This window comes from Taudactylus pleione, unplaced genomic scaffold (assembly GCF_031769625.1).
Source record: "Taudactylus pleione unplaced genomic scaffold, aTauple2 ptg000520l, whole genome shotgun sequence".
Lineage (NCBI taxonomy): Eukaryota > Metazoa > Chordata > Amphibia > Anura > Myobatrachidae > Taudactylus > Taudactylus pleione.
Window position 1 is genome coordinate 11,062,569 of NW_028284922.1, and position 25,094 is coordinate 11,087,662.

At 45.2% G+C, this 25,094-nt stretch overlaps 2 protein-coding genes across 2 annotated transcripts in view; one reads left to right on the forward strand and one right to left on the reverse strand.

Annotated features, from left to right (window-relative positions):
- LOC148501365 (ADP-ribosyl cyclase/cyclic ADP-ribose hydrolase 2-like) overlaps positions 1 to 25,094 on the reverse strand; it is a 100,060-nt gene that overhangs the window by 48,277 nt on the left and 26,689 nt on the right. The window lies entirely within an intron of this gene.
- Positions 1,127 to 11,858, forward strand: LOC148501366 (uncharacterized). Its single transcript, XM_088450673.1, has 8 exons — positions 1,127 to 1,191; positions 4,541 to 4,628; positions 6,429 to 6,516; positions 9,983 to 10,052; positions 10,316 to 10,505; positions 10,853 to 10,936; positions 11,387 to 11,474; positions 11,785 to 11,858. Exons 1-8 carry the CDS (start codon positions 1,127 to 1,129, stop codon positions 11,856 to 11,858), a joined length of 747 nt encoding a protein of 248 aa, XP_088306799.1.

A 25,094-nucleotide genomic window follows, 5' to 3' on the forward strand; every position in this document is an offset into this window, starting at 1 on the left:
TCGGGAGGTCTTCTCTCCTCCCTCTCCGCCGCCGAACTGACTTTTCCCGCTCTGCGCCGTCTAATACAAGACGGCGCGAGTGGGCGGGGCTATGACGCGGCGAGCCGCGATTGGCTCGTCGCGGCCGCCTCTGATTGGCTGCTGGCCCGCGAGCCAGATTTGGCTCGCGGCCAGAGCCAAACGCCCGCCGCGCCCAATGCCAGACCGGCGCTGGGAGCAAGTACTCTCTCCCAGCGCCGGCTACCCGCCGCTTCTTGGCTGCCGGGCGCCAAGCTCTGCTGAGCTTGCGCCCGGAGCCAAGCTTCTCCCGGCGCCACAGTACCGCCGGCACTGGTGAAAGGGACCAGGCGGTCCCTTCACCAGGTGCCCGCGGTATCTGCACCGACGCTAGGGACATTACTGTCCCAGCACCGGCAACGGATGTGTCCCACAGAGGACACATCCCTTCTGCCTGCCCCTGCACGTCGGCTGATGCTGGGATCAAACTCGTGATCCCAGCACAGCCTTCCACAAGGTCAGAGCTTGTGCAAGTGTGCGTGTGGCTGCGATGCTACTGGATGTTACTGCTGGGTTCGCAGTCTTGCTAAGTAGTACGGATGTGTGTAAGGTAAAGTGGGCGTTATGTTATGCTGCGACGGCATAGCGTTCACAGAGGATTAGCATATCTTTGAAGTCAGACTGCGTGCGTAATCGCTATTACATTCGCAGTTGTGATCCTTGCTGAATCAGGCCCACTGTCTACTCTACATAGAGAATATTTGTCAATCACATCAGTCCTATTGTAGCTTAGGGGTAAATTTACTAAAGTGAGAGTTTTTAGAAGTGGAGATGTTGCCCATAACAACCAATCAGATTCTAGCTATTATCTTCTAGAAGGTGCTAGTTAAATGTTAAGTAGAATCTGATTGGTTGCTATGGGCAACATTTCCACTTCTAAAAACTCTCACTTCAGTAAATTTCCCACTTACAGTCTAAACACATATATACACATACACACACTCACATACACACACTACCACATTCACACACATGCACACACTATCACACTCACACACATGCACACACACTATCACACTCACATACAGGGGTCAATTTTTTGGGGCCAGCTGCCAATTCACCTGCCACTATGATTTTGCAGGAAACCAGAGCACCTAGAAAGAACCCACGCAATCACAAAGAGGAACCAACAATGTATTTTCAAGAATATTCAGATGTGTCCACATACATCTATCCTCCGTGCGCTACAAGTCGCGCTACACATAACACGGGAGCTCCATGTGACTCGGTAGCACTAAGCGTCTTTTCATGCAATTTTTTACCTTCAGTGATGTGAATAGGAGGCACAAGCAGCTTCTGCTGATTAAAATGATATGCAGCATGCCTATATTCTGTGTGTGTGACTGCGAGTGTATCTGCATGCAAAATGCTACGTTACAGTGAAAGCGGCTGTGACACTGTAACATAGCGTTTCACATGCAGATACACCCGCAGTCACACACAGAATACAGGCATGCTGCATATCATTTTAATCTGGCAGAAGCTGCTTGTGCCTCCTATTCACATAACTGTGCGAATAATTCAATGCATTTGAAGGTAAAAAGTCACACAAAAAGATGCTTGGCACTACCGAGTCACGCCATGGCATGGCGTGACTATAAGGGCTGTTTAACGCGGAAGGAGGCTAGAGGTATGAGGAAACATCTGCAGCAGGCTACTAAAACTGCACTATGCTAAATGCTTTGGTTTTGCACCAGTGAGCACAGATAGTCCACCCAGAGCTCATCTGGGTGGACGCGGCACCGGTGGCCCATAGCTAGTTACGGCCCTGCTCGCACAACTTGAGGTGTATGGCGAGACCAAAGCTGCTCTGCACTGTGTAACGTAAATGACATCCATTATGTGTATAATTATCAGAGAGCTAAGTAGTCCTAGGGTAGTCATTGTTCTGTGTTCTGAGGTGGCATGTAATGTAAGCTCTTTTCTTTGATTAAAGCTCTATGGGGCCCATTTATCAAAGATCATTTGAGGTAAATTCCCCAAAAACACCTGTTTTCGGGGGTTTACCTCAAATACTTAGTATCCCCCGAATGTATGATACCTGCTGCGATCCCTCCATTGCCGCCGGCAGCCGCCTCCCCCATAGGTTTCTATGGGGGATGCGATGCTGCCATATGTATGCAAAGCATTCCCGATATTGACCCCAGCAACTAACGCCATCTGCAGATAGCGTTAGCCGCTGTGTCCTATGGGCACTTACCGCATTTCAGTCGGCATGCACAGCAGCCCGGAATGCGCTCCGGCCACATCGCAGGGACGGGCTCTTTGCGGAGCCCGCCTCCGTGCATGTGCCGGGTCATACATTCGGCCGGTATGATCGCATTTTGCAATGCGATCATGGGCGGTACTGCATGCCCTGATCGCATTGCAAAATGCGATCCTTAATAAATGGGCCCCTTAAGAACATTGCAGTTTGCTCTTGCATCTTTTTGTAGTAAAAATAGCTCTTTTTAGGGGGCTATAACAGAGCCTTTCATGTTTATAGCTCTTTTCTCTTGTGTTTGTAGTATTCCCTAATCGTGGCCTTTCTCCCCTTAGAGCTGTGATTCCCAATCTGTTAGCGGCCATCTCCCCCTTGGTTACATATATATATTTCTGTGACCCCCCCCACCCACTGAGACCTTACTCATAACAAATTATGTACAATTTTGATTAAAATTATTTTTTAATCAATAACATAACTCAGTATCAATTTAATGATACTAATAATTGAATTACATTTTGTTTTTCTTCACTAACTAAAACTAAGGTAAATGGGAGTCACTGTCTTAGGACACAATTGGAGTAAATCGTGTAATTAGTTTAATCATAGTTTATGTGTGTGTACCACAACCACACTGTGACTGAAGTCAGATGTATCTTCATTATCGCTTCTGTTTCTATATCAGACTAAGAACACTGGCCAAACCCTGAGAGAAAGTGGCTATATAAACCGCTCCCTTCTGGCCCTAAGGAACTGCATTACGGCGCTACGCAAGAGACCGGGCAGCCATATTAATTATCGGGACAGCAAATTGACCTGGCTGCTAAAGGTATGTTATTACTATGAGATTTCCTACACACATATGACAATACAACTGTACCTGATGTCAGGGATAGTGATAAGAGAGAAGGGCCCCGTGTGCAGTCTCCATGCAGGTCTCCCCCTTCTCTTACAGGCACATGCACTAATTATACTCTGGCACTGCACTTTCTCTACTGGGCATGTGCAGGACTTCGGAAGAATGGCACCCATGTCATTTTCCCAGTGACTACATTGGTGATTACAGCAGCATTGGCAGAGTGTTAAGTATAAGTTATGGGTGCAGGGTGCGGTGTGAGACCACTGGACATATAACCCATATACCCTGCAGCCATTATAGATACACCCAGGGGCTTATTTATAATGGGTGCAGGGTGTGCAGATTAGGGGGGCCCGCACCGCACACCCTGAACCCATTATTTTTTTTATACTTACCACTCCTAAGTCCCACAGAGTAGCGATATTTTCCCAGTGTTTTAGCTGCAATGAACCATGATATTAGTAATTAGTGCAATAATTTGTTTCTCACAAATATAGCAGAAAACAATAGTAGTAGATCTTTAAACTGCTCATTACAATGTATAAGGATTCCTCATTGATCTCCCCTATAACCAGAGCTTTATCTATCACAGGGCGCACTGAGTGGCAGGAGCAGAATGGTGATGATCACACACATTAGCCCTGCGGATGCTGCCTATGAAGACTCTCGCAGCACACTCACCTACGGGAGCAAGGCCAAGCACATCAAAACACTGGTGAGCCGCCCCCAAGGGGTAACTGCATATTTATCTATGTTACTGGGTATAACTGTGGTGCAACAAGGGATTTATTATTAAATAAAACAACATTATGAACATTCCAAACCAGTTTTATTAGAAGATTGGTTGGAATGTGTCCTTTTACTTTCTATTGAAAATTCAGCTGCCTATTAAAATATGTTAAAAATATCTACTACAGGCTCAATCAGTGATAACAGCTACACCTGTGGTATTACATGTCTGTGCGAGGACACGTAGGTTACCCATCCATAATCTCCTGTCTCCCTGTTTTCTCTGTGTGTGCCGATGCCCAGTAACTAAAGGTGGGTGCACACCTGAAAGATATATCTGCAGATCGAGTGATCTGCAAATATATAGATGATGGTCGTTCATACACACTAAACAGCCATCATCAATCTGGCAGCCGCTGGTACTGCTGGCAGGGAGGCGGATCGGGGCCGTCCCCCTCCCCATGTGTGTGTACGAGCGGTCTGTACACACTTACCGATGGACAGATATGTCTGCAGAAATATCTGTCCATCGGCTGTGCAGCACAGCCAATGCAATATGTCTGTGAACGACACAGTTCACAGACATATCGTCTGTACATACTGGCCAACGGCCAGCAGATATATTGGCCAGTCAATTGATCGGCCAGTGTGTACCCAGCATAACTCTCTGCTATTTACCCTTCCTCCTGCAGGTGCAGAGGAATCGTGTTTGTGCCCCCCACAAAATCTCTGAGGCTGCAAGAGAAAGCAAAGTGCAGCTGGAAGACCCTCAACCTCCAGGTATTCTTTTTTCTTGCAATGAAAATATTGAGGGGTCTGTTTATCATAGTTGTGCGCTAACAATCTGCATCAACACTTATCGCAGCAATACAAATTGTAGTTACACCACAAGTTACCATGCAAGGTGGTTGGGAGGTATGTACATATGCTGGTCTTTAGAGTTACAGATTAGGCAAAGGAAGCAACTGACCCAGGAACAGTAGGAACAAATAGGGGTTTACACTTACAAACTATAATCCATTGACTAACTGAAGCAAGACATATACCAGGCATAGTAGTAACTGTACTATTTCTGTATTCTTTTCCATAGAGCCAGCTCATAAGGACCATAAGGACAAAACCCCCAGTTCCAGTAACACTGGTCCTATGAGATGCTCCGAGTAAGTACTTTGTGCAGATATTGCATGAACAATAAGTAACAATGTGATTTATGTATAGAAATGTAAAATGATGAAAATTAGTGTAATTAACAGATAAGAATAGATTGTTATGAAGTCTTTTTTAAGCTATTACTATATAAATGTTAATCATAATACACCATAATATGTAGCTTTGGGTACATTATTATATTATACTAACTTTAGCTATTGTTACATTCTCTTGGAGTCCTTTAGGTGCAAATGTGTCTGTTTTCTCTTTTTAGGGCTTTGCTGCCTAAATTGTCATCTGTGGTCCCTATGCCAAGAAAAGACCTGGCAGTACCTGAGGCCGTGGTCCCTATGCCACAAAAACACCTGGTAATAACTGAGGCCATGGTCCTCGTGCCAAAAAAACACCTGGCAATAACTGAGGCCGTGGTCCCTATGCCAATAAACCACCTGGCAGTACTTGAGGCCGTGGTCCCTATGCAAAGAAAACAACTAACAGTACCTGAGGCCGTGGTCCCTATGCCAAGAAAACACCTGGCAATACCTGAGGTAAGGGTTTTCAGTGTCATTGTGGTTACTTACCTTTTCCTTTATGTCCTAGTATTTATATATCTTTGTCATACAATGTAATGCTTATTACACTGACATTTACATCTAATAATACTCCTCAAGTGTCACAATTTATACACAGTATAAGAAAGGAAAAATGGTTTCTTGTAATACAAATGATCTTGCAAAAATCTAGTCCATTATAATTGTAAATTAAATAAAAATAATTGGTAGTGGACAATTAAATGGCCGCGATTCAATTAAAAACAATGCTCCTTTCTCCCTGTTTTCTCCGAGTGTGCCGGTGCCCAGTAACTAACTCTCTGCTGTCACCCTTCCTCCTGCAGGTGAAGGCGCACCACCTGAGTCTGGCCCACAAGATCCCTGAGGGTGCCAGAAAAATCAATGTTCAGCTGAGACTCGTACCCCAGGTATTCTTGTACCATGTAATTAAAAGTTTAAGGGACCTATTCATAAAACGATACATGTCCCAGTAACCATGCGGAAATGCTAGTTTCTGCATATTTAAGTTACCGGGCCATTCATCATCAGGGGTCTGATAGGGTCCCCTTGGTATTCAGCAAACTCAGAAAACTAAAAGATGGCGCTTGTTCTCGGAAGCAAACTCTAAAAACTTTCAGTTTTCAGAGTTTGCTGAATATCAGGTGGTCCATTTGGGACCCCTGATGATGAATAGCCCGGTAACCTAAATATATATATAAACTAGCATTTCCGCATGGTTACCGGGCCATTTATCGGTTGATGAATAGGCCCCAGTGTGAGGACACGTAGGTTACCCATCCATAATCTCTGGTCTCCCTGTTTTCTCGAGTGTGACAGTACCCGGTAACTTACTCTCTGCTGTTTACCCTTTCTCCTGCAGGTGGAGAGGAACCGTGTTTGTGCCCCCCACAAAATCCCTGAGGCTGCAAGAGAAGACAAAGTGCAGCTGAAAGACTCTCATCCTCCAGGTATTTTTGTATCTTATAATGAAAAGATTGAGGAGTTGATTTATCATAGTTGTGTATTAACTAGGGGTGTGCACCGGACACTTTTCGTGTTTTGTGTTTTGGTTTTGGATCTGGATCTTTCTTCGTGTTTTGGATCTGGATTGGTTTTGCCAAAACCACCCTTCCGTGTTTTGGGTTCTGGGTTTTGTGTTTTGGATCTGGATTTTTTCTTAAAAAATAAAAAAAAACCGCTAAAATCACATAAATGGGCCTTTTTTTGTTCCTACGCTATTAATAACCCCAATAACATTAATTTCCACTCATTTCCACTCTATTCTGAACACCTCACACCTCACAATATTGTTTTTAGGCCAAAAGGTTGTACCGAGGAAGCTGGATGACTATGCTAAGCGACACAAGGGGGCGGCACAAACACGTGGCCCATCTAGGAGTGGCACTGCAGTGGCAGACAGGAAGCCAATCAGCGTTATGGTGCCCATTGCATGTAGCACGAACCCGGGAGATCCGTGCTACATGCATCTGTGTGATTGGCACAGAGCAATGACAGGTCCGTGAGACCCGTCTGTGCTGCTGTGGTAAAAAAAAAAAAAAAAACCTGTGTAAAAAAAGAAAAAAATGGCGTGCACCCCCCCAAAAAAGAGCAACCAGCCCCGGGCATTAGTAACCCAGTGCTGGGTGTGCTTAAATACAGGGGACAAACGACGTAGGGGTCCCCTGTACTTAAGCACAACCAGCACCGGGCTAGTCAGAACCAGCGCTGGTTGCCAAAATACGGGGGACAAACGACGTAGGGGTCCCCTGTATTCTGCGCAACCAGCTCTGGGCTCTGATCCGGTCCTGGTTCTGGAAATATAGGGGACAAAAAATGAGTAGGGTTCCCCTGTATGTTCCAGAACCAGCACTGGACTTTTTCTAGCGGGGGGCTGATGCCACAGCCAGGGGAGCCCTTTCACCGGGCCCCCCAGCCGCAGCATCAACCCTGACCGCTAGTCAGCCCAGGCCGGGGATCCCTGGAGAGCTGGGGACCCCCCCAATAAAGGGGTCACCCTCTCCAGGGCACCCCAGGCCCAGGCTGATAGCCCGGGGCTATCCCCGCCACCCCTGGTGGCGGTGGGTGGCGGGTTGATTGTGTGGTGTGGTGTAAATAAAGAATATCAAACATTGTCTTTACAAGTAGAACTGCAAGTCCCAGCTAGCCTGCCCCGCATGCTGGTACTTGGAGAACCACAAGTACCAGCATGCAGGGCATTAAGGGCCCACTAGTACCTGTAGTTCACCTGTAAAAAAAATGTTTAAAAAAACACAGGACACACACACCGTGACAGTATAAGTTTATTAAACATACACACACACACACACACACATGTACACATACTCACCTATGTAACCCTGTAGCATCGGTCCACTTGTCCGGTAAAGTATCCATAGGGGACCTGTGAAAAAAAACATACTCACCATCTCCTATGCGAGGTTCTGTCTTCTTCGTTCCAAAGTAGGCATCCCCGGACTTGGCAAAAAAAAAAAACGAAAACGCGATCCACGAACTTAGTACCGTTCTATAGAACGGTACTTCCCGAATGAGAGCTTAGCGGCGGGGTATCACCATGGAAACCCCGCTGCTAAGCGTTCATTGGCTGAGAGAGGTCATCTCCCGTCTCTCAGCCAATGAACGGCTCCCTCCATTGTAGTCAATGGTGGGAACCGCAGGGTAAACTTTAATAACCTTGCGGCTCCCAGCATTGACTACAATGGAGGGAGCCGTTCATTGGCTGAGAGACGGGAGATGACCTCTCTCAGCCAATGAACGCTTAGCAGCGGGGTTTCCATGGTGATACCCCGCCGCTAAGCTCTCATTCGGGAAGTACCGTTCTATAGAACGGTACTAAGTTCGTGGATCGCGTTTTCGTTTTTTTTTTTTGCCAAGTCTGGGGATGCCTACTTTGGAACGAAGAGGACAGAACCTCGCATAGGAGATGGTGAGTATGTTTTTTTTCACAGGTCCCCTATGGATACTTTACCGGACAAGTGGACCGATGCTACAGGGTTACATAGGTGAGTATGTGTACATGTGTGTGTGTGTGTATGTTTAATAAACTTATACTGTCACGGTGTGTGTGTCCTGTGTTTTTTTTAACATTTTTTTACAGGTGAACTACAGGTACTAGTGGGCCCTTAATGCCCTGCATGCTGGTACTTGTGGTTCTCCAAGTACCAGCATGCGGGGCAGGCTTGCTGGGACTTGCAGTTCTACTTGTAAAGACAATGTTTGATATTCTTTATTTACACCACACCACACAATCAACCCGCCACCCACCGCCACCAGGGGTGGCGGGGATAGCCCCGGGCTATCAGCCTGGGCCTGGGGTGCCCTGGAGAGGGTGACCCCTTTATTGGGGGGGTCCCCAGCTCTCCAGGGATCCCCGGCCTGGGCTGACTAGCGGTCAGGGCTGATGCTGCGGCTGGGGGGCCCGGTGAAAGGGCTCCCCTGGCTGTGGCATCAGCCCCCCGCTAGAAAAAGTCCAGTGCTGGTTCTGGAACATACAGGGGAACCCTACTCATTTTTTTCCCCTGTATTTCCAGAACCAGGACCGGATCAGAGCCCAGAGCTGGTTGCGCAGAATACGGGGGACCCCTACGTCGTTTGTCCCCCGTATTTTGGCAACCAGCTCTGGTTCTGACTAGCCCGGTGCTGGTTGTGTTTAAGTACAGGGGACCCCTACGTCGTTTGTCCCCTGTATTTAAGCACACCCAGCACTGGGTCACTAATGCCCGGAGCTGGTTGCTCTTTTTTTGGGGGGGGCACGCCATTTTTTTCTCTTTTTACACAGGTTTTTTTTTTTTTATTTACCACAGCAGCACAGACGGGTCTCACGGACCCGTTAGTGCTCTGTGTCAATCACACAGATGCATGTAGCACGGATCTCACGAGTCCGTGCTACATGCAAATGAGCACCATAATGCTGATTGGCTGAGAGCCGTGACAGACGGCTCTGTCAGCCAATCAGCACTTTGCCCATTAAAGGCAAAGGCATTTTTTTTTAAATGGCCGCTCGAGGCAAAACCTCGAGATCCGACAGCAGATCTCGAGGTTTTGCCTCGGGAGAGGGATCCGGGGCAGACAGGGAGATCCGAGCTTGGGCTCGGATCGCCCCGGATCCCCGAAGTTCGGGTGGGTTCGGTTCTCAGGGAACCGAACCCGCTCATCCCTAGTATTAACTATCTGCATCACCACTTATCACAGCAATACATATTGTAGTTACCCCACAAGTTACCATGCTGGGTGTTTGGGAGGCATGTACATATGCTGGTCTTTACAGTTACAGATTAGGCAAAGGAAGCAACTGACCCAGGAACAATAGGAACAAATAGGGGTTTACACTTACAAACTATAATCCATTGACTAACTGATGCAAGACATATACCAGGCATAGTAGTAACTGTACTATTTCTGTATTCTTTTCCATAGAGCCAGCTCATAAGGACCATAAGGACAAAGCCCCCAGTTCCAGTAACACTGGTCCTATGAGATGCTCCGAGTAAGTACTTTGTGCAGATATTACATGAACAATAAGTAACAATGTGATTTATGTATAGAAATGTAAAATGATGAAAATTAGTGTAATTAACAGATAAGAATAGATTGTTATGAAGTATTTTTTAAGCTATTACTATATAAATGTTAATCATAATACACCATAATATGTAGCTTTGGGTACATTATTATATTATACTAACTTTAGCTATTGTTACATTCTCTTGGAGTCCTTTAGGTGCAAATGTGTCTGTTTTCTCTTTTTAGGGCTTTGCTGCCTAAATTGTCATCTGTGTTCCCTATGCCAAGAAAAGACCTGGCAGTACCTGAGGCCGTGGTCCCTATGCCAATAAACCACCTGGCAGTACTTGAGGCCGTGGTCCCTATGCAAAGAAAACAACTAGCAGTACCTGAGGCCGTGGTCCCTATGCCAAGAAAACACCTGGCAATACCTGAGGTAAGGGTTTTCAGTGTCATTGTGGTTACTTACCTTTTCCTTTATGTCCTAGTATTTATATATCTTTGTCATACAATGTAATGCTTATTACACTGACATTTACATCTAATATTACTCCTCAAGTGTCACAATTTATACACAGTATAAGAAAGGAAAAATGGTTTCTTGTAATACAAATGATCTTGCAAAAATCTAGTCCATTATAATTGTAAATTAAATAAAAATAATTGGTAGTGGACAATTAAATGGCCGCGATTCAATTAAAAACAATGCTCCTTTCTCCCTGTTTTCTCTGAGTGTGCCGGTGCCCAGTAACTAACTCTCTGCTGTCACCCTTCCTCCTGCAGGTGAAGGCGCACCACCTGAGTCTGGCCCACAAGATCCCTGAGGGTGCCAGAAAAATCAATGTTCAGCTGAGACTCGTACCCCAGGTATTCTTGTACCATGTAATTAAAAGTTTAAGGGACCTATTCATAAAACGATACATGTTCTAATAACCATGCGGAAATGCTAGTTTCTGCATATTTAAGTTACCGGGCCATTCATCATCAGGGGTCTGATAGGACCCCCTTGGTATTCAGCAAACTCAGAAAACTAAAAGATGGCGCTTGTTCTCGGAAGCAAACTCTAAAAACTTTCAGTTTTCAGAGTTTGCTGAATATCAGGTGGTCCATTTGGGACCCCTGATGATGAATAGCCCGGTAACCTAAATATATATAAACTAGCATTTCCGCATGGTTACCTGGCCATTTATCGGTTGATGAATAGGCCCCAGTGTGAGGACACGTAGGTTACCCATCCATAATCTCTTGTCTCCCTGTTTTCTCGAGTGTGACAGTACCCGGTAACTTACTCTCTGCTGTTTACCCTTTCTCCTGCAGGTGGAGAGGAACCGTGTTTGTGCCCCCCACAAAATCCCTGAGGCTGCAAGAGAAGACAAAGTGCAGCTGAAAGACTCTCATCCTCCAGGTATTTTTGTAACTTATAATGAAAAGATTGAGGAGTTGATTTATCATAGTTGTGCATTAACTATCTGCATCACCAATTATCACAGCAATACATATTGTAGTTACCCCACAAGTTACCATGCTGGGTGTTTGGGAGGCATGTACATATGCTGGTCTTTACAGTTACAGATTAGGCAAAGGAAGCAACTGACCCAGGAACAATAGGAACAAATAGGGGTTTACACTTCCAAACTATATTCCATTGACTAACTGATGCAAGACATATACCAGACATAGTAGTAACTGTACTATTTCTGTATTCTTTTCCATAGAGCCAGCCCATAAGAACCATAAGGACAAAGCCCCCAGTTCCAGTAACACTGGTCCTAAGAGACGCTCTGAGTAAGTACTTTGTGCAGATATCACATGAACAATAAGTAACAATATGATTTTTGGTTAGAAATGTAAAATTAGGAAAATTATTGTAATTTATAGATAAGAATAGATTGTGATGAAGTATTTTTTTAGCTTTTTAATCATAATACACCATAATATGTAGCTATGGGTACATTATTATATTGTACTAATCTTAGCTATTGTTAAATTCTCATGGAGTCCTTTAGGTGCAAATGTGTCTGTTTTCCATTTTTTAGGGCTTCGCTGTATAAACTGCCCCCTGTGGTCCCTATGCCAAGAAAACACCTGGCAATACCTGAGGCCATGGTCCCTATGCCAAAAAAACACCTGGCAGTACCTGAAGCCGTGATCCCTATGCCAAGAAAACACCTGGCAATACCTGAGGTAAGTGCTTTCAGTGTCATTGTGGTTACTTACCTTTTCCTTTATGTCCTAGTATTTATATATCTCTTTGTCATACAATGTAATGCTCATTACACTAACATTTACATCTTATATGTTGTAAATGAAATAAAAATAATTGGCAGTGAACAAGTCCATGGTCGCGATTCAAGTCAAAGTGATGATGAATAGCCCCGGCAGGGAGCTACCAGAGCTAATCAATTCAGCATGATGTTTGGCCCGACTAAAGGATCTCTTCTCGCACCCTGCTGTGGGTGTGAGGAGAAACCCGACAAAAGTGCATAAACAGCCTTGTGGCTGGCACTTTAGTTGGGATGTAGTCTGGAACCCAACGGTCTAAATGCCGACCACCGGCTTCCAGACTGCTTTATCCCGACTAGGGACAAATGACAGGCGTCTAAATGTAGACGCCTGTAATTTGCCCAACATCGGGAGACCGGCGCAGGGGGGGAGGTTAGGGTTAGGCACCCCTAAGGAGGGTTAGGGGGGTTAGGTTAGTAAATACTTACCTTCAGGACGATTGGGATTTCCTCCTTTGTTGGGAAGCCACTGTCGGGAATTGAAGCGCCGGCCGTGTGCCCGGCGGTAATACATATCACACCCCTTTAGTTGGAACCGCCATTCTCCGACTTAACAGTGCACTGAATTGAATCGCGGCCAATAAGGTAAGCTAAATATAGAAATGTGAAAAAAGGCATGAAAAACCTCCAGATAAAACTAGTAGAACTAATTTATTCCAATTATATATAATATATCTAGTCATCCATTGTAGTATTATATAATTAAATACTGAAATTCTATTAGAAATTCAGCTGCCAATTAAAATATGTTAGAAATATCTACTACAGTCTCAACAGTCATAAAAGCTACACCTGTGGTATTACATGTCTGTGTGAGGACACGTAGGTTACCCATCCATAATCTTCTGTCTCCCTGTTTTCTCTGAGTGTGCTGGTGCCCAGTAACTAATTCTCTGCTGTCACCCTTCCTCCTGCAGGTGAAGGCGCACCATCTGAGTCTGGTCCACAAGATCCCTGAAGGCGCCAGAGCAACCAATGTTCAGCTGAGACTCGTCCTCCAGGTATTCTTGTACCATGTAATTAAAAGTTTAAGGGGCCTGTTTATCATAGTTGTGGACTAACAATCTGCATCACAGTTTATCACAGTAATACAAATTGTAGTTACCCCGCAAGTTACCATGCTGGGACGTGTGTACATATGCTGGTCTTTACAGCTATGCAATATTTAAAAAAAAGGCTGCCTTGGGGTATGCTGTAATGGAGAGGTGTATATTACATAGGACTGGAATGCAGATTAGGCAAAGGAAGCGACTGACCTGGGAACAATAGGAACAAATAGAGGTTTATACTTACAAGCTATAATCCATTGAATAACTGATGCACAACATATACCAGCCACAATAGTAACTGCACTATTTCTGTATTATTTTCCATAGGGCCGGACTGGAAGGACAACAGGTTCAGTTCCAGGGACATTGTTCTTATGAGAAGCACGTACGTACTTTGAGCTGATATCGCATAAATATAATGTGTTACAATGGGAATTATGTGAACATAATGAAAAATACTGTTAGTTGTAGATAAGAATAGATTATTATGAAATATTTTTAGCTAGTTCTATTTAAATGTTCATCATATACCATAACAGGGCCGTAACTAGGGGGTAACATGCTCTGAGGACCGGCTACCCGACGCAATCTCTATATGCCACTGGGTGCACACTGCTATGTATTAGTAGCGGTGCAACTGTCACTCTCAGGTTGCTCCGCCTCCTGACCCGTCTGCAATGACAGGAGAGATGTCATGACATCTCTCCTCAGCTCCCACTGTTCCAAGAGAAGCTGTTTGTTGGAAGTTGGAACTTGGGCGTACAGGACACGGCGGCGGTATCTTACATAGAAGGGCCCAGTGTGAGTGTCACTTTGACACACTGGACTCCAGTGCACAGTCATAACAGGTATATAGGTTACACATATCAAAGTACCCTCAAACTGACAGTTAAACCATTTTAACTACAGTAAAGCTAATATAAAAAATGTATAGTATGTATGCAGCAATTTCAGGACTCACTGGAACTACATATATTATACCATTTCACTTTAGACCATGGGGATATTTTTCATCTACACAACAGATGTCATGTCAGTAATGTAATGTAAGGACACTGCTGCCAGCCTCTACAATAAGGAAATGATGTCCTACAGAGAATAATATATTGTGTTCACTGTGTTCTTCCATCTATGGGCCTGATTCACTACAGATCGCAATACTGCATACACACGCAGTTCAACTCCGATAGCAAACTAATCCACTGCGATCGCAATGCAAACTCAGCACTACATAAGGACGCCCACTTTACCATACGCACATCCATAATACTCAGCAGAATAGCGAAACCATCAGTACAAACGAGTACCATTGGACCCATACACCCACTTGCACAGCCCTGAGCTTACTCAGAAATTGCTAACAGCCACGCACGCTAGATCTCAGGCTGCGTATGGCTTCGCAGTAACTAATTTATGCACACCCCTGAAACAACGTGCGAACGCACTGGCACAGCTGCATTTCCCCCACCACCTCCCCGTCACCACCCACAAATGGCACTTCCTGTCAATCACTCTGTGATGGGTCTGCGTAGCCTCTGTGATCGCAGTGGACACACACGATCAGGCCAATTGCATGCGTATTATCAACTGCGATCCAAGCTGAATCAGGCCCTATGTACATACCATCCAGCATTTAAACACACAAAATGGGGACAAACAATAATAACAGCCAAGAGCCCCAGGACCAGACTGGTACAGTATAATTTGCCATGGCCCCTCCAGTGTTGCAAACTAACAGTAATATCAAAATATGACATGGTGGGGGGAGGGGGGGCACTGATGCTCCTTCTCGCACAGGGCACCACAATGTCTAGTTACGGCTCTGCCATAATATCTAGTTATGGATTCCATTCATATACTAACCTTTGCATCTCAGTAACTATCATAGAGCATGTTACATTTTACTTAAATGTAATTTTAATATATTTCTTTTTCTGTATAATAATATAGAATAACTGATGATTATAAAATGAGGAGGACAGTGTCCCAAAGATGTGATGCAGCCTCATTAAGTTGTATAATGTTCTCATGGAGTCATTTTGGTACTATGGTGTCTGTTTTCTCTTTTAGGGGTTTGCGGCATAAATTGCCCCCCCCCCGTGATCTCTATGCCAAGGAAACATCTGCCAATACCGTAAGTGCTCTCAGTGTTATTGTGTCTGCTTTCACTTTCCTTATGGCTTTGCATTTATACAACCCATATACAACACTGCACTGTAAACCTAGGCCTCCACCCTAGTGCCTTAACCTAGCCCTCCACCCTACTGGCTATCCCTAACCCTCCCCCTGGTGCCTAACCCCAACTCCACTACTTACCAATGTAATTCTTATTACACTGACATTTGCATCTCATATTACTCCTCGTGTATCATAATTTATACACAATTTGGAGAAAGGAAAAATAAGTTTATTGTAATGGAAATGACAGGCAGAAACATTGGAGCTCATTCAGACCCGCTAGCAAGTTGCAGCCGCTCGCTGGCAAAAAGGGGGCGGATATTTAAATGAAGTGCTCGCACTGTGTCGCATAAGGAAGCCCACTATGTTTTACCGAGCTATAGCAAAGTGTGCTCGCAAGTGTATAAAGACGCCGCCTTGCCACTCGCAACACAAGTCATCTCCGGGAAATGTAGGATTAATTGGGACCATTGAGAGCCATCGGAGCTGCTGACAGCCCTTGGGGTTGCCTTAACCTTCCGCAAGCACTACGATCAGTACAGCCTGAAATACACCTTCATGGTGACGTAACCAATGATGCTACTTTGCTAATTATGCACGCCCTTTAAACAGCGTTTTGACGGCCTGACACCCCTGATTCCGCAACACCACTCCCCCGTTTACAAGCACCTTCCCCAGTTACCACCCACAAATGGCACTATCTGTCACTCAAAGTAGCGACCTCATAGTGGCTTCCGAGCAACCAAAAACAGATCACAAAGACTAGCTTGCGCACGCGTACTGTGATTTAATTCACTCAGAGCAAGCGAGTGCAACTGAGCGACCGGGTCTGAATCAGGTCCATAGTCCATTATAGTTGTAAATTAAATAAAAATAATTGTCAGTCTTACATTTATTGTGTCCAGCAGTGGACAGGTCCATTAGATAAGCTAAATTTATAAAACTAAGAAATGTGAACATAAGCATGGAAAACCTCCAGATAAAACTGGAAAAACTGATATATTCCAATTATATACAATATACCTAGTCATTCATTATGTTTTAGAATGAAGCTATGCTTGTAGTAAAATATGCTCTATTTCTGTTTAATTAATACTGCCCTTGAGCATATGAGTGTAGTTACCCTTACCACCTTCTCCCCAAATCCTTACCCTCTTCATATCACCCCCTTGTGCCACTATTTTAATCTGTTCCCTTTTGAATGTAAGCTCTCTCTAGCAGGGCCCTTCTTCATTTTGGCTATTATACTAAAAAGAGTCCATTCTGGTCAGTACTATGCAGGACCCCCTCATTTAAAAATTCTCATTCACAAATATATTGCGGATCTTAATTTCTCCATAACTGTAACTATATTAGCATGTGTATTGCAAATATATATATATAGACGCCAATCTGGTGGCCAGTACACTAAGCAGACCCCAATGTGGTGGCCAGTATACTAAGCAGACCCCAATCTGGTGGCCAGTATACTATAGCAGACCCCAATCTGGTGACCAGTATACTAAGCAGACCCCAATCTGGTGGCCAATATGCTAAACAGACTCCAATCTGGTGGCCAGTATACTAAGAAGACCCCAATCTGGTGGCCAGTATACTAAGCAGACCCCAATCTGGTGGCCAGTATACTAAGCAGACCCCAATCTGGTGGCCAGTATACTATAGCAGACCCCAATCTGGTGGCCAGTATTCTAAGAAGACCCCAATCTGGTGACCAGTATACTAAGCAGATCACAATCTGGTGGCCAGTATACTAAGAAGACCCCAATCTGGTGACCAGTATACTAAGCAGACCCCAATCTGGTGGTTAGTATACTAAGAAGACCCCAATCTGGTGGCTAGCATATAAATCAGATACTCAAGTAGGTATGTTTTATATAAAACAGTCCCATAATCTGATAGCTCATGTATAGTAGATATCCAATTTAATAGTCTGTGCATTAAACAGGCTTCAAAGATGGGTTATTAATTTATCATCTACACTTTATTCAGGTTCATCAGTGGGGGGTGGGACAGGACAATAAGACAAGAGGCTGGGTAGAGATCCTGCATCTGTATATGCTATTGGTTATACCAACATTTTGCTGTATTTTTGCAATTCCTGTCAATGGACATTCCAGTGGCCCATTTCTTGCAGTGGATTTGTGTGCTGCACATAGATACTCTATTGAAATCAATAGTGAATGAATTGACAGGAATGGCGCCTCATAGCAATTTTTTAAAAATTTCTTGCGGATTACACATTAGGAACAGTACTAATACATTACAAGAAGAAAAAATCAATGTGATTACTACTAATTAAAAAGATTTTCCTGTAGATAAAAATATTTAAAATGTATTTTCCTTAAAAATTAAGAAGAGCCCATTGGATGATAAATTAAAAATATTTTCCTGTGGATTCCATATACTGTATAACACAATCCCATTGGATTACAAATTAAAAATTGGGATAAAAATTACTTTTTCTTTTACATGACTGAAACTCTGATTGCTTACCCTTTGTCATTACATATTTTTCATTAGAAATCTTTGGAGAATTGTATTCTGGTTACAATTTCCCTGACATTGCTGTTATTTTTAGAGTATTCTCACTATTGTTAAAACATAAATGTTTAATTCTTACTATGAACTGATGATCTGAAACTTGAATTGAATTCCCTTTAGATCAAGACTACAGCTCGTTGTAGCGCACGTTCTGTCATCCATCTGGAATGTGCCCATAGAAGGTGATGAAAAGATCCGCTTGGGCCGAGGCCGTCACCTTGCTGCATTGTCCAACAACACCATCGGCCACTTATCAAAATAACATCTTACCAATTAAATAAACATCATTGGTAATTTTAGTGGTTTCAATTCATTACATTTCAGTATTGAATTTTATTTTATCCTTATTTTATTGTATTTCAATTGTAACATTATTATTAGATCTCATAAGGTTTATGTTAGGGTAGTAGCAGTAGAGAGATAAGACCATTAGAACTTGAGGTCTTCACCTTTTAGCAAGCTGCCTTTCCCTTACAGCAAGACATGCTTAAGCCCTCGTACGGTCTACATTTCCCACCCCACAAACACACTAATATACAGTATAATAGGTTTGGACTGTGGGAGGGGAATGTAGGCAACATCCTGGAGGACACATTGCCGCTGCTCAGAATCCCGGCGCCGGAATCCCAACAGGAGCCAGAATCAGGGTTAGGTTTAGGGGTTAGGGTTATGCACTAAGGGGAGGGTAAGGCATAGGCTGCGGGTGATAGATTTGGGGTTAGGCTGCGGGGGAGATGGTTGGGGTTAGACTGCGGTGCGGGGGAGGGTTGGTGTTCGACTTCGGGAGAGAGGTTAGGGTTAAGCTACAGGAAAAGTGGATTAGGGGGTAGGATACTTACCTGCATGTGTCAGGATTTCAGCACCGGAATTCTGAATGTCGGCATTGCATGTGTTGGGATCGCGTACGCAGCCTGTGGGAGGAAACAAGGCACCTGGGGGACATCACACAAAGATGAGGAGGAAGATGTGGGAGAAAGTTGCAGCATTGATTTGGTAAGTGGAAACACAAGACACACACCATGCAGACTGTTCAACAGTAAATTTGAAATTATTTTTGCACACTGGGCAATACGTCGCCCGATCCGGCGGATCGGACCAACATATAGGGCATGTTGTCTAGTGTGCACCCGCTATGCCGCTGACAACGCGTGCTCCCGAGCGTCGTCAGCAACGTCCTACATCGGCCCTTCATGCAGAGCTGATGGAGGATGTTGTTAGCTAGGGCCATGCTGCAGAATGCTGCACGGCCCCCGCCGTCGCTTCCTGCATTGGCAAGTGTGTATGTACTTGCCGGTGCCTCGCTCCCCCACCGGGTCCCATCGCTGAAGATGTCAGGTGTGTACCCAACATAACACCTGCAGTCACGCATCTTCTAACCACCCTGAGAGATGTTGCACAGCCCTTTCTACAACAATAGTACTGCACCTTTTCATACCTGAGATCATCCTGGCCAATTACTTGGGTTTTATTTACAGTATACACAAATATTTTAGGAAAAGCCATAACTGGAAGGCACCACACCTTTATCCCTCACACGTATAAAAATCTCATAAAACAAATTTGCTGTGACCACTGAAATAAAGATGGTCCATTGCTCTACTTTACTTTCAAGATCTATTTGCATAAAACAGGCATTATTATTATTATTATAATTATTATTATTATTATTATTATTAATAATAATAATAAAAATAACAGCTTTCAGTGTGCGGTAATTACTCCACTGTGTATTTCAGCGAGTACTAGTAAGGATCACACACAACAGTTTGAAAGAGACAATGCAATTTTTTTTCTTACCATCAAGAAACCGTCAGTTGTAGTAGTGTTCAAATGAGACCTCTTGAAACACTGACTCAGTAGAGCATACCAATCTATATAGTTATACAGTGCCGACTTCCCAACAGAGGGGCTGGCTCAGAGTTTGGAGCAAAGCAAATAAAGCAGGAGTAACTTCGTACCTTGGCAAAACCATGTTGCATTGCAGTTGGGGCAGATTTGAAATGTGCACAGAGATGTAGATTTGGGAGGGGTACGTCCAATCTAAAATCTAAATTGCAGTGCAAACATAAAGCTGCCCAGCATTTGTGGGCTAAATGCAAAAGCAACCAGTATTTACACTGCATGCAAAAAACAAAAACAATGTATTTGCACCCCTTGCATTGCATCATGGTGTGGCCAGGTGCAGTTACTTGCTTTTTTTTTTATTAATTGCTTTTCTCCCGACACTGAATCATCCCTTTAGATTTTCAGGAAATTAAAATGGAATGGCATCACTAGAAGTTGGCGTTGTTAGGGTGGTTACGGGCATGTTATGATTTGTCTGCATGTTCCAGGTTATCATATACTGTAAATCACTTGCAGTAAATGTCTCCTGTACATGACTTCCATGTGTCATTAGTCTCACTCATGATAGTCCAAATTGGTGCAGCATGACCTATCACGGACTGCTGACATAAGCACATACCTTGTACACCTTATTTATACAATTTATAATTATTCAATTGTACAAATCATGCAAACCAAAACGTATTAAGTCTGACACAGTGACCCAACCGGTTTTGCTATAAATGATTGTACTGTACATTCACAGTATCAGTTTAGAACATACTTGCCTACATTTTTAGTCTGTCCTCTGGGAGAAGACCGGAGGAGAGACGCAGCTGACTTGAGGTGGGGGCGGAGGCCGGCGTTATGCGTCACTAAGCCCCGTCCCCATCATATTGGCTCTGCTCCTTCACTGTTTACCCACGATTCCCCATAGTGCCCACTTCACTAGGAAGTGGGCAAGATGTGGGAGAGCTGCCTACTCTTCCGGGGGTATGAGGGAATGCCCGCACATTCAGGAGACTCCCACAACTTCCGGGAGAGTAGGCATGTAGGTATGGTTTAGAATCACATTCCAGCAGATAGAAAGAAAACTTGAACCCAGGGTTCTTGGTCTCTCCTTGTTAACATTAAAATTAACTGTAATGCTTCTTTGAACTAGCTGTGCCCTGGGTGCTGAGGGTTGGGTATAAAATCCCAGCTGTCAGGATGCCGCTGGTCAGAATACCAACAGCGGCTTCCCAACAGGCAGAATCCTGACACCCGTGGAAAATACAGGTAAGTGTTTTCCTGTCCCCTACCCTAACTCCCCCGGTGCCTAAACCTAACCTCCCCCTAAGTGCCTAAGCCTAACCTCCCTCTCCCCGCACCCTAATCCTAACACACCCTCCCTGGTGCCTAAACCTAACCTCCCCCCTATTGCCTAAACCTAACCTCCCCGTCCCCGAACCCTCCCCGATGCCTAACCCTAACTCTCCTCCTAATGCCTAACCCTAACCCCACTACCTAAGCCTAACCTCCCCCTCCCCTCCCCTCCCCGAACCCTCCCTCCCCGGTGCCTTACCCTAACCCTCCTCATAATGTCTAACCCTAACCCTGCTACCTAACCCTAACCTCCCTCTAACACCACGATACTACCTTCGGGACGCCGGCAGTTGGGATACTGGTGCCGGGATCCTGACCGGTCAAGATTTTGCCACCGATATTCAAACCATCGGCATCCCGCACGCCGGGATGCCGACTACATCCCGGGTGCTGCATACTGAAAGTTAACCCCTATCTGCGATCTGCGTGGTGCAAAAATAAATATAGAGAGCCTGATTCAGAGTTGTACGCAGTACACACAGCAGCTGCGTCTTTGGAAGCTAATGTTGCAGGAGGCATCTTGTGTAAATAGACGTCTCTTACAAGCTTCCAAGGACCCAGCACCGAATCATCTGCGAAACATCAGCCATCTAAGGTCAGTGTTTTCTCTCTGCCGGGGCCAGGAAATCAGCGTCAGAAGACACAGACCCTGGCCTTGACATGCCTTGAAAACGGGGCCGACCCTCCCCCGTTTTCAAGAATGCAGCTTATCACCGCCTCTTCCCGGCCCCCGAGTGGTCGCAGCATGCCAATCATGCTGCAGCCTAGGGGGGACTGCGACCACCGTTACAGTAATTGGCACATGCGCAGTACAGATCATGCACGTGTGCCGATTATTAAACATTGGAGTTGTGCGTAAACCATCGGGTTTGCGTATAACTCTGAATTAGGCCCAGAGAATGGTCACAGTAACTTGGGCATTTCAAATTTATTGGCAAAGACCTCAATTGGCTGTCTTGGAATTTCTATTTTATCTAGTGAGGTCTCAAAGTACAGGTCCGGAGTACAGAGCAAGAGGAGAGAGAAGAAAAACAATGTTATCAAATGAGAACAACAGTGAAAGAACCAGGAACTAAAACATAATCCAAGAGCATGATAGGAGGGCATCCAGTTTTCCCCAATGGACCGCAAGAAAAGTATTTAGCGGTATACGTTTATGAAGCTGGCAGACGGAATGCCGACCTCCGGCTTCTAGAGGGTTAAATGACAGGCGTCGAAATCTAGACGTCTGTCATTTTACAGACACCGGGAGACCGGCGCCCGGCATCCTGATCGAAGGGATGCCAGGCGCCGGGCGTGGACAGCCGCACGGGGGGGGGGACAGGGTTAGGTTTAGGGCTCCTGGGGGGAGATTAGGGTTAAGCACCCCCCCGGGGGACTTAGGTTTAGGCAACGGGGAAGGGGGGGTTAGGTTAGGCACTTAGGGGGGGATTAGGGTTAGGCACAGGGGGGGGGAGGTTAGGGTTAGGCACCCTAAAGGAGGGTTAAGTTTAGGGGGTAAAATTAGGTTAGTTTATACTTACCTGGGGATGATCTGGATTTCCTCCACTGCCATGCGGTGATACATACCGATTCTGTATTTAGCGTATGCACAAAAATTCAATTTTTACTAATTATAAATTGGTGGACACTGGATTACCATGGGGACCTACAGTCCACAGGGAAGTGTGTACTCAGAAATTACAATGCACAGTATTTTATGTCCAAAACAGTTTTGTGGAGGTGTGCATACTGTAGCTGCTCATCAGAGCTCCTGTGCTGCGCCGCCCAGAAGGCTCCTAACTGGTCTGGTAATACAGTATGTGTCTTTACATTCTGTGTGATGTGCAAGGTTCAGCTGTTGCATTTCCAAAGTAATCCCCTTAGTGTCTCCTGCAGCTAACTGGTCATCCTTCCTGTGCACTTCTGGGTCCATTGGGCATAGAGTCTCTGAAATGTAGACCACTTTTAGCTGAAAGTAAGGCTTGGTTCTAAGAAGAGCTCTGTCTTTATGGATGACGAGGAAAGGTGAGCCACCAACTTCGAAAACTCCATTGAATCAAATCTGGTTAAGAAGGAGGATTGCTGTCAACAACAGGTTGAGATCCCAATGATCAGCTGAGGAGATGTATGGAGGCTGCACATGCATCATTCACTGTAAGAAATACTACACTTCACGAAAAAGAGACCATTTTCTCTGAAAGAAGACTAAAAGAGTCGAGACCTGAACTAGGGATGGCCATCGACCATGGCTTATGGCCGATGACAAATGCTTTTACCATCAATGGGGCAGAACCAGATGGTTTCCCTCCATCATTGGAACAGAATAACCGAATGTTTTTTTTTTACAAGATCCGGGACTAGGAGCATAGTTGGTAAATATCGATGGCGATTTGCTATAATGCCATCGATGGTAACCACACCGATGGTCATCCCTAACCTGAACCATGAAAGCTGAGGTGTCACAGGGTCTGGTGATACCCGGTGCGCATTGTGACTATCCCTGTGCGCTGTAAGTGCGTCCGCATCTGAAAAGTTAACGTGGCCTAAAATAAAGGGGTGTGGCCTTGCAGGGATTCCGATAGCTTCACTCCGAGGGCAGCCCAGAATCGCCGAAGATGCAGGGCTGCCCCTAGAGACTGGGCTGTCAACACTGTCGGCTCCTCTTCTATGACAGGAGCCGGGTGCTGCAGAATGTCACACTGCAGCACACTGCTCCTGTCACTGCAGAGGAGCCGGTATTTTGGTGTCATCCCCTCTGAGGGTGACTCCCGCGTGTGGCCCGCACCCCCCTCATGGTGCCACTGAATGAAAGGCTTTAGGGGCCCATTTATTAAGGATCGCATTTTGCAATGCGATCAGGGCATGCAGTATCGCCCATGATCGCATTGCAAAATGCGATCATACCGGCCGAATGTATGACCCGGCACATGCACGGAGACGGGCTCCGAAAAGAGCCCGCCCCTGCGATGTGGCCGGAGCGCATTCCAGGCTGCTGCGCATGCGCAGTCCCGCGGACTGCACATGAGCGGCGCCCATTGCCGGCGGAGGGATCTGGAGGATCCCTCCGCCGGCTCAAATGCGGTAAGTGCCCATAGGACACAGCGGCTAACGCTATCTGCAGATGGCGTTAGCTGCTGGGGTCAATATCGGGAATGCAAAGCATTCCCGATATTGATACATTTGGCAGCATCGCATCCCCCATAGAAACCTATGGGGGAGGCAGCTGCCGGCGGCAATGGAGGGATCGCAGCAGGTATCGGTCCCTCCTTCATACATTCGGGGGATACTAAGTATTTGAGGTAAACCCCCGAAAACAGGTGTTTTCGGGAAATTTACCTCAAATTATCTTTGATAAATGGGCCCTTTAAACTCCCTTCCTAGCTGTTGTAGTGAAGCAGTAACTAATCTGAGCAAATAGAAGGGAGATATAATACTTTCGCTTTACATGAGGCGATGTAGATCTTCCAAACTTTGAGATAATTCTAGGCCGAAACAGGTGTTTGAGTCTTGAGCATGGTTTCAACCACAGTGTCAGTAAAACCCTTCGCTCTAATGACCATGATTTCAACAGTCATGTTGTTAAAGCAAACTGAGATAAACTCTGTGGATGAAAGGGGCCCTGACTTAAGAGACTGGATCTTGGAGGCATATGCCACACTGGGTCCACTGCCATGTTTACAATATCTGTGTACCAAGGCCAGTCCATTACTACCTGAATCACCTGCAGAACCAACACTACCAGAGGAAACAGGTAAGTCCAAGGAACTTAATATACATAAAACAAAATAGGTCGCACCAAAGAGT

Excerpts from the sequence above, each read along its gene's own strand:
- LOC148501366 (XM_088450673.1), top strand. The coding sequence starts at position 1,127 with ATGATTTTGCAGGAAACCAGAGCACCTAGAAAGAACCCACGCAATCAC. Across the intron at positions 4,629-6,428 it reads GGAAGACCCTCAACCTCCAG|GTGGAGAGGAACCGTGTTTG; the intron begins GTATTCTTTTTT and ends TTTCTCCTGCAG. Across the intron at positions 10,053-10,315 it reads GGTCCTATGAGATGCTCCGA|GGCTTTGCTGCCTAAATTGT; the intron begins GTAAGTACTTTG and ends TTCTCTTTTTAG.